Source organism: Galeopterus variegatus, unplaced genomic scaffold (assembly GCF_000696425.1).
Source record: "Galeopterus variegatus unplaced genomic scaffold, G_variegatus-3.0.2 Scaffold3783, whole genome shotgun sequence".
Taxonomy (NCBI): Eukaryota; Metazoa; Chordata; class Mammalia; order Dermoptera; family Cynocephalidae; genus Galeopterus; species Galeopterus variegatus.
Genome location: NW_007729894.1, coordinates 79,134 through 89,400, shown reverse-complemented (window position 1 = coordinate 89,400; position 10,267 = coordinate 79,134). Strand labels below are relative to the sequence as shown.

General features: G+C 45.5%; 1 protein-coding gene across 1 annotated transcript in view; it reads right to left on the bottom strand.

The window, feature by feature from the left end:
• Window positions 1–736: 736 nt before the first annotated feature.
• The window catches only part of LOC103601542 (pappalysin-1-like), a gene marked incomplete at its 5' end in the record, with an annotated part of 41,350 nt that continues 31,819 nt past the window's right edge, over window positions 737–10,267 (bottom strand). The window contains one exon of the mRNA XM_008585976.1: window positions 737–844. Coding sequence (XP_008584198.1) covers window positions 737–844 — 108 coding nt within the window. The remainder of the gene's footprint in view (window positions 845–10,267) is intronic.

Sequence of the window (10,267 nt, the reverse complement as noted above, 5' to 3'; positions counted from 1 at the left end):
AATACCTTGACATTGCAATCATAAGCCATTTCCAGCTTCGCCTTGAACCCTGGAGTTGGGGTAAAATCCCCATGGCAGCAGAAGAATTGGGGGGCTTTGCATACGTTGGAATCTTTACCTCTTCCTGGGTCCTAGTTCCCTAGCAGGTAGGTGATCATAGACCATTTCACTTCCAATCCCAATGGACTGCACCACTCTGTGTGCCCTACATATCCCGAGCCTAAGGGTGTTAGCTATTTTGGCATCTCAACACTTGGTCTTATCAGTCTCTGAAACTCTCTTTTTCCCAAGGATAGTATTGGCTAGGAGCTTGGGAAAGGAAAGGGTGAATTTGTTCCAGTATCTCTCTGCTCAGTCTCCAGAACTGCTCTCACACAGATGTTTGTATGAGTGTGTATGCATGCATGTGTACTAACCACATATGTGCACACTCCTAGATACAGAACATGTTTCTTGCTGTGGTCATGTGACTAATTTTAGGAGGCTCTAGGACTGCATGCTGTATATGCAATCCACCTCAGACTTTGGGATGGGATTCCATTCCATCATTTAACAAGGCGAGACTTGGTTCATTCGCCACTGTGAGTCCTTCCTGGGTGAAATTAAAGGCAGACCGGTTGGGTGCTAAGGATCCCTGGTGTGGAGAGGCCATTCCGTTGAGCAGCTGACTGTGAAATCAATACCAAAGGGAAGCAGGTCCTGGCGTTGGGATTCTTTGACAACTCCTTGTCTTTCCTTAGCCGTGGCTGTATCTCCGGAGGTCTTTCCGGCTGTGTTCTTGGGCCTGGGGATCCCGACAAGCACAGTCACCTTGTAGGTCACAGGACATGGGAAAAGGGGTAACCTGCAGAGAGAAAGAGAGAAGGAATGATGCAGGTGGTTTGGTCTGAAGTGGTAAAGATCAGAAAGGCAGTGCAGGGCAGAGGTATAATCACTGGACTTGGGAACAGAAGATTCAGGTTCAAATGATGGCTCTGTTTCTTGCTAGTACCATGATAACTTTTTATCAAGAACACAATGGTCATTATCATAACAATTTCCATTTGCAGAGGCATTTGTTATAGGTCAGGCAGTGTGCTGAACACTCCCAATAGTAAAACGCTGAATCCTTTTGACAATTCTATAAGATAGGTACTACAACAATTACCCTTTTATAATTGGGGAATCTGAGGCTCAGGAAAGGACAGGGATTTGCCCAAAGTAACAAGTGACAAATCTGGTATTTAAAGTAAGACAAGCTACTTCTTTCTGAGTCTCAGGTTCCTATGTGTACAACTGGTATAATAAGACCCACCTTGCACTGTAAACTGTAAGGGCTGAGTAAAATCATGGGTGAAAAATTGTAATGCACTGTACCAAAGTTGGTTAATATAATTGTACAATGGAATATTTAACATACAGGACTGCTGTGATGACCAAGTGAAATAAAAGATTTGAAAGTGTCTCTTAGGAAAACAACTCTCTGCACATAGTGGCAATTTTGATTTTAAGAGTCAATGATAAAAACTCAGGCAAATCATATATATTGTATATTGACAAAATAAAAATTAAAAAAAAAAAAAAAAAAAAAAAAAAAAAAAAAAAAAAAAACCTCAGGCAAGCTCAGGCTATCTTTTGGAGGGCCTGGAATACTGAGTAGGGAATATTTCACATACAGATTTTGCACAAATTTGTTTGAAGGCTCTAAGAAGCAGATTTTAGCATAAGAAAAATTGAGAGGGCCAAGTTCCAGTTCCCAGTTTGTCCCTTCATGTGCTCTGTGACCTTGTGCCATCTTTCTTTTCTCCAAACTGATAGAGTCCAACAGAGCAAGTGTCTTCCCCATCCAGCAAATAATCAGTCTTTCCAAAGAGCACAGTGCACTCCCTGCTTGAATCCCAGCCTGAACTAGCGCAAGCCGATTTCACCTCATTGCATCATGATATCTGCATATAACTTTCCCCAGAGGGTCCCCCATCTGCGCAGATGGATTTAATGACCTCATTCGCCTCCTGCCCAGGCAGGGTCTCCAAGTGCTCACATAGTCTCAGAGAGCATCTTGTTTCTCTCCCTCTCTCTCATGTACTTGTGGACTCATTCTCTATATCTAGCTCTTTTTTTCCTCTGCGTCTTTGCCCTTCCTCCCTTCCTGCCGCCCAACCTCACTCCATCCTGAGATTTTGTAGTAACTGAAAATATAGGATTGAACATCAGGAAGATTTAAGTATGAACCTTAGCTGCTTTCTCACCTACTTGAGGTGTGACCTTGGGCACGTGACAATTTCTCTGAGCCTCCGTGAACTCATTCATTAAATGGGAATAATGAAAGTACACACCTCCTGAGGCTGTGATGAGGTGGGAGTGAAGTAACTCATGCGAAACACCCAGCGCAGTGCCTGACATGTGCTAAGTGCTCAATTACATATATATATATATTACATATATATATACACGCATGCATAAACATGAATATACACACATACACACATACGAGGGTACTTCAAAAAGTTCACAGGAAGATTCTTGTTATCTTTTAATTTTATTTTTTCACAAACTTTTTGAAGTACCTTCATATATACTCTTTCTCTCTTTCTCTTTTTTATCCTCCCACCAATTCTGTGGCTACTGAGGCAGGTACCATGTTGGTCTTGTTCATTTTTGTTTTTGCAGAGCTTGAGCCATAGAATAAATACATTTCTATTCATTTGTCCATCTCTGTCTGATTCTTTCTTTGTACTTATGCCTAACACATCTCTTTGTTTCTCTTTTCCATTTAAATTGGTAGGTGCTTGGTGCTCTGATGTTTTCAGTTTCTCTTCCCATGCGTGTCTCTGTGTGCTTACAACTACCTGCTGTTCCCTGTTCAGCACATTTACTTTCCAGCCTCAATGACTTTGTGGAATGAATTTAGAATATTCCATTCAGAATCTAGAATATTCTACAACCTCTAGAATATTTTTCTACAATTTCTTCACCTTCAAGAGAAGCAAAGAATGTTAGAACTGGAAGAGACACAGAGAGAACACCCTCCAGTTCAAGTGGGGAAACCGAGGCCCGAGCCAAGTCAAAATCCAACATTGAAGGTAGAGATGGAGATACCATGGGAGTAGAAGACCCAGGGTGGGATGTTCATTTGCCTCAAACTCGGTGAGTGATTTGGGGAAAATCCCTTCAATGCCATGACCCTTAGTTTCTACATCTATAAGAGATGTGTTTTTTAAATACCATATTTGAGAGGATTAAACATGAAGAAACATGCAAAAGCCCAGCACGTGGCCTAACACCTAGGAGATGCTCAATGCTGAATGCTTGTGTGCTGAATCAAATTTCTCGCTGACTCATATTTCACTATCTTTCCTAACTACTGTACCCTCTCTCCCACCTCCCAGACTTGGAGACCTGCTTTGTCCTTAACTCACCTATCCCTTTTTCCATCCCCTTCTCCTGCCCTTGCTCACAATCTATCATTACAACGATCCAGTTACCTCTAATGTCTTCTCCGTAATCCTCTCTGTAACTCTTTCCCATTGAACTCTAAGACCCATTAGGAAGAGATTCACACCTGCTTTATCTCTTGTGCTTCCTGCTGCACCTTACACAGGCAAATAATCAACGAATTGTATCTCTTGAATAAAATCCAACGTCCTTATCACAAGTTCAAGGCCTTGCATGATCTGGTCTCTACGCACTTCTCAGATCTCACCTGGTTCCTTTCTTCAACTCTCGTTCTCTGGCTTTTTAATTTATTTATTGGTTCCTCAAAGGCTCCAAGTGTTTTCTCAACTCTAAGTCCTTAGCCATGAATGTTCCTCCTCCCTGAATGCTCTTCCATGGGCAGCTCCTTTTCATTCCTCAGGTCTTATCTTGAGCATCACCTCCTGCCTCAATGGCCTGGCCAAAGATGGCACCATCACTTTTACCCCATATCATGCATCCTATTTTTACACGCTTTTTGTACTGAATTACTACACCACTTGTATGTCACCTCAGTCTGGGAAGAGACCATGTCTGTTGTTGAACTGATAGGCATTCAATGGGCCCACAAATGGATGAATGAATAAATGCATGAATACACAGGCAGAACACAAGTCAGAGAGCCTCTGCTCTTCCGCTCACTTGCTGGGTGACTTTTTGCAAGTTGCTTCCCTTCTCTAGGCTTCAGTTTCCCTCTCTTCATGGTCTCTAACTTTCTATCTGGCTGAAAAATCCTCCTCAGTCTGAGAAAGTTAGAAGGCAAAGCCCTGGCTAGAAATGAATTAAAAACATACAGTTTCCCCACAAACTCTGTCTTGCATGTCCCCCTTTCTACCCTCCCCAGTTCCAGCAGCTTCTCCAAACACATTGACTGGCAGAGCCCTGCCACCATGTAGCTTCTCAAGCTGGCATGACAACTATGCCATGCTGGAGTGTTGTTACCATTCTCTTCCCTCCCCAGGTCAGCCCAGGCAGTTTCAGCATTTCCCAAAAAACATGTCTGGAAAGTAAGAGAAGGAAACCCTATCGAAATATGACAAAGTCTACAAGGTTTGGTCTCAGGAAGCAGATCCAGAGCCTCCTTGTCTCCACCACGAGTGTGTGTGTAGCTCTATTTACTGAGTTTGGGATTCAATTGTAGGCTCCACGTAGGAACTGCACAACTTTCCAGAAGGCCCTGGAGCCCTGTGGACATGAAGACTGAGGTCCCCCTGCTATCTGTAAGACAGGGGTCTTCATAAAGACCTACAGGGTTCTGGCGAGAAGTCCATGAAATCATGTTGTCTCCAATCCAGCTCTCAGAGTGCCCAGTACAGAGGAGATGCACAGTGTCTTGTTCTCTCTTCTTGCCTCTTTGTGACCTGCCTGTTCAGAGCCTGCCTTGGAGTCTATCTTCTCACAAGCTTCCTCACTGATCATGGGTCTAAAGCTGAGAAGAGAAGGCTAATGATCCCCAGGTGTTGCTGGGTCTGACCTGGAAGAGACTCAAGGAAGCCTGTCTGTGCCGTTTCAAGTAGTGAACACCATTGTACACACACACTAGAGATTCCCGAGGGCCTTCCACGTGCTAGACGATTTCTATGCCAGCTTTCTGATTCTGCACAACCTTGTGAGTCTATCATTACTAGCTGTCCATCCTGAAGATGAGAAAAGAGAGGCTTCAGAATGTTTAAAGCAACAAAGTTGTCCTGGGCCTCAGTACCAGTCAATAAGGTGATGATAGAGGATTCTAAACCCCACTCCAAACACTAAGACCATTTCAGCAAGTGAGAGTAAAAAGAAGGCATTTTCTTCACAATGTGGTAAGGCTGACTGCTGCTTTGTCTTTTTAACAGCCAATAGTCTTTGCCCCTTATTATGTGCCTGGCACTGAGCTAAACTCAATGTACCTTATTTCACTCTTTCTTCCCAGCAACCCTAATAAGCTGTTATTATGACAGCCATCTTACATCATAAAGGAAACTAAGACGCAAAGAGTGGTTGATGGTAGGTGGCCTGGGATCTGCATCTGTGTTTGTAAACACTCCTCAGTATCATCTACCAGGAGGTGGGCACACTAGGAGTCAGGGTCCTCTCTTCACAGAGGAAGAAACTGAGGCATGGGAAGAAGAATCACATCCTGATAAAGTCAGAGCTCTGACCCTGTTTCCCACATTCCCTGACTCCCCAAGCAGCTTCTCCTCTTCTCCCCGAGACAGTCTCCCAAGAAAACCTGCTTCCCACAGCATGAATGCCATGGTAGCCAGTTTACATTTGAGGATTTCCAGCACCATGTGGCTAGGCTGTACCATAAATAGCTTGGCCACCCACTCTGGGATTCTGTTAACAAGCCCAGGTCAATGACTAAAGGCCAGGATTCTCTCCTTTTTCCCTCTGGACTCAAGATGGTTCTCAGGCTCAGGGGTTTCTCCCTCTGGGTGAGCTGCCCAGGCTAATACCTCCATCCACGTGTGAGTGGTTCAGGAATGAGGCTCGGGCAAATGTATCACAAGGCCTGGCTGCAGATCTTGTCTGGAACTGGGAGACAGGCAGAGGCTGGATTCTGACTTAGACTCAGTAGGAAGGTAACAGCAGAGGGTGGTGATGAGAACTCGAGATATGCTTTGCTGATGGGCAGAAGGCCTTGGCTCCACTTGCTGGCTGTGGGACTTTGGGCAAGTCACTAATGAGACCAGGTAGATAAAGGCATGATGTCAAGCTTGAGGATTCCTCTGTGTGCTTCTTGGGGGTAGGGTGCATACAGTGCCTGGCAAAGGACATGCAACAATCCATGAATACAGAGGCTTGTTTAAAGGTGGATAAGGTGGTCATGTGGATAAATGGGGGATAAAGTGGAGAAAAATGTGGGTAGAGTGGAGAAAAGAACTGGCCTAGATGAGAAGGAAACTTGGGTTTGAGTCCTTACCCTATTGCTGACTTGGTGTATGCTATCAGGGAGGTTATTTCCCCTTTCTAGGCTTCAGTTTCTCTATTTGTAAAATGGTGATAATAACAGTACTACCACATAGAAATATTGTGGATAAATTATTAAATTCAGGTAGAGAACTTAATATACCACATGGCATCAAATGTGCTCAATGATGATGATGATGATGGTAGTGGTGGTAGCAGTGACGGTAATGGTGACATTGGTGATGTTGGTGTTGGTGGTGCCGGTTGTGTTAATGATGTGGCGATAATGGTGATGGTGATGACAACTTTTTGGGACAGAAGGGTTGGATTCCTTCATAGGGTCAAGCTAAAGTTAGTGTCTACTTCATGCACATGAAAATGTCAGGGCTACACCCCAGATGGGAGGGGTGGGGATCATAACACCCCAGCAGCCAGTGATTGTCAGACACAGAAGAGTTAGTCTAGGCTGTTTAGCCGTCTGCCTGTTATCTCTTACTAATCCTTCAAGTTAAACATATCTATCCCCTCTTCCAGGAAGCCTTCTAGGATTCCCCCAAACTGGTTCAGTGCTTAAAATCCTCCTTGAATGCCCTCATTTCCCTCTGCCAAAAGCTTGAACTTCCCGGCTTGGATTGTAAAAGGCTGGTCATCCCTCTAGGTTCATCTCTGGTCCCTTCTACCTTTTTCACTGTGCTCTGGCCATACTCAGGGAATTATAATTTCCTTAATACTCTCCGATATCTGGGCCTTTGCACAGACTGTTCCTTCTGCCAGAAACACTCTTCTCCTCCCTGCCCCTATTTCTGGTCCTCTCCTGCTCCTTTCACCTGAGTGAGACCTTCTAGATCTTTTATGTCTCATCTTTGGTGTTGCCTTCTCTAGTAAGCTTGGTTGACGGTCCCCACTTAACGTGTCTTCATTGGCACTTACTATACGCTAAATGTCTTGCCACTCATCCATAAGACATGAACTCAGCATGGCTGTGACCAGGTCTATCCTGCTCATGTGACAGACAGTACAGTATCTATCACACAGCAGGTACTATCCTCAAGCCACTCATTGCACAAGTTTTTATTTGTGGGCGCTGAGCACCTACTGTGGGACAGGAAACAGTGAGGTACATTGGAACGTGGAATACATCAGTAAAAAAACCAGATGCTCATCCTTGTCCTCATGAGATTTGCATTCTAGCATAGAGAGGAATGGGGATTTTCTGATAGTAAATAAGTGCATTTATAGTATGTGCCAAGGAGATAAGTGTCATGGAAAAAAGAAAAAAGTATAAGCCACGGCAAATGGGTGTGAGAGTGCCAGGGGTGATGTGGGGTGGGTGGCAGGGGTGGGGCTCACTGAGAACATGACATTGGGCAACGACTTGGAAGAGGTGAGGGAGTGAGACATGAGGATGCATGGGGAAGAGTGTTATTGGCCAAAGGAGTAAGCGGTGACAAAGGCTGTAAGGTACAGGGATGCCTGGCCCGTGCAAGGGACAGAAAGGAGTCAAGAAGGCTGGAGGCTGGGAAGGGAGGCACAGAGGATGCGGGGGCGAGGACAGAGAAGTTATGTGGGTGGGCAGAGCATGTAGGCCATTGGAAAGACTTAGGTTTGTACTCCAAGTAAAATGGGGAGACACTGTATGGCTCTGCATAGAGGTGTGATATGATCTGACTCGACTTAGAAGGACCACTCTGCTGCTGGGTCAAGAATAAGCACTGATGTATTTTCCCCTCTCAATAGCCCAAAGTGCAGCCCTTTGTCAACGTAAGCCATGGTCTGATCTGCTGCTCTCCATCTAAAGATTCTGAAGATCTTCCCCTATCTCAGAGAATCACTAGCCTCCTTATGCCAATAGGCTACATGTTGGATGTAAAGTCCTTTCCTAAGAAACCATGTTCTCACTTAGGGATAGTTTCCAGATTTAGCAAATGAGTCAGCTGGGTGTGCCATCCCGAGCTCAGGCGTACTGCAGAGATCAACCTCTTCTTACTCTCTACTGGTGTCAACCATAACTAGCCTTCAAGTTCCTGCACAGGACCACCTCTCTCAGGACCACCTCACCCATGGCTGTACGAAGAGTCTTCGGACATGAATTAAATCCAAATAAAAGCCCAAGGTGAGTCTGGCCTGCCCAAGGTTACAAAGATAATAAGTCACGGAACCGGGACTACACCACAACTCTCAAGACATCTTGCAGAATCAGTCTCTTAGCAGCCGCCTGAAACATGACCATAGCTAGCATTTCAGGCCGCCTTAGAAAGGCTTGGTATGTTGAATATGTTACGGTTGTTTTCCTTCCTCTCTCACATCCCTGACACATGCTTGCTTGGAATGATTTCAATTATTAACTGATTTTTTTTTGTTGTCGGTATAAAGGGAAATCATTACAGCAACCATTCTGGAAATCTGCTCTGTATTCGAGGCTCCTCAAGGCTCCAACTGGAAAATAATAAACTGACATCCTGAGAAGCTGGGTCCAGCCCCTTCCTGTCTGCTTCACACTGCAGGCAGGTGTCTGGGTGGGAAATTGGACACCCCGTCAGACTGAGTTTCCTGCACTATCTTGTTCTTGTCTGCCAGCTGGGCCTGGGACACCCCACAAAGCGGATGTGGGAAACAGCTGGTGTCTGTACAGACAAACAGGGGGAGGAAGGATGGAGGGAACAGACAGACACCGTGCTGGGCCAAGTGACTGGGAGGCCCCAGCCCTGGGGACCTGGAAGAGGTTTAGGTGGAGAGTTGGCAAGAAGAAGATGCTGAGAGTTCATACCAAGAACTCCATTCCAGGAGGTCGGCAAAGCAAGAAGGTCGCCCACAAGAGGGCAGGGAGCTTGGGTAAGACACAGCCCATGGCATCAAGATGTGCAGAGGGGTTTGAGGCAGGTGCTGTGCTGTTTAAACTCTCTAGGTTTGCATCTCAGCTCTACCACTTACTGGCTCTGTGAACTTAACTCTTCTAAGCCCAAGCTTTGTCATCTATAAAATGAGGATGAAAGGGACAACTCCTGCAACAGAGCTACTGAATTGATGAAATGAAATGGCATGTAAAAGTAGCCCACTCTATGTTTGCCACAGAGTAAGCTTTCCATAAATATTAACTATTACAGTTAGTTTGGAGTCAGGACAGCCTAAATCCCACATACAGCTCCACCACCTTGTACACATGATGTCACCTCGCTGAGCCTCACTTTTCTGCTTTGCTGAGTTGTTCTGGAGTCTAAGATTACATGCATGGAGATCCCAGCCATAGTCCAGCACAGAGGAAGTGCTCAATTAATGAAATTCCTGTAATTTAGGAAAGTGCTGGAAGCATACCTGTCGTATGGATGAGTTTCTGAGTGCCAGTTTGGGTGCTTAGGCGAAGGAAATTTCCCATGATATCGACTGGGGCCAAGGGGACAGGTCCAACTAAATTAGGTCCAACAGGTAAGGGAAGGGGGATGAGAGGAAGGAAGCCCCCCTCCTGCCCTAAGGGGATTCCCACCATGAAATCTGTACTTTCTTCTAACCTGTGGATGCTCAGGGTAAATTCCTGTCTGGGCTGCTGGGATATCAGCGATGATGGGCAGTGCTAGGAACCCCATATACCCCCTCTTTGTCTTTCCTGCTGGGAAAAGCTGCTTTCCTCTTCGTCAAGGGGAGAGGTCTCACACCTAAGGTTCCCTGGCAGTCTGGTCTCACAGTGAAGTGTTTCCAACCAGAACTGGGGGGGGGGGACATGCACAGGTGTGCAGAGGACAAGGTCCTATCTCAATGTGCTTTCATCTCTTGAGAGTCAACCTCATGCAGGAGAAAGAGCACGACTTGTGAGTCAGACAGAGCTGGGTTCAAAGTTGGTCTTCACCATTCACTGGCCACATGAACTCAGGCGGGTCCCGTAAGTGCTCTGAACCCAAACTCTTTCCTCTGTGCGGCAGGGATAACA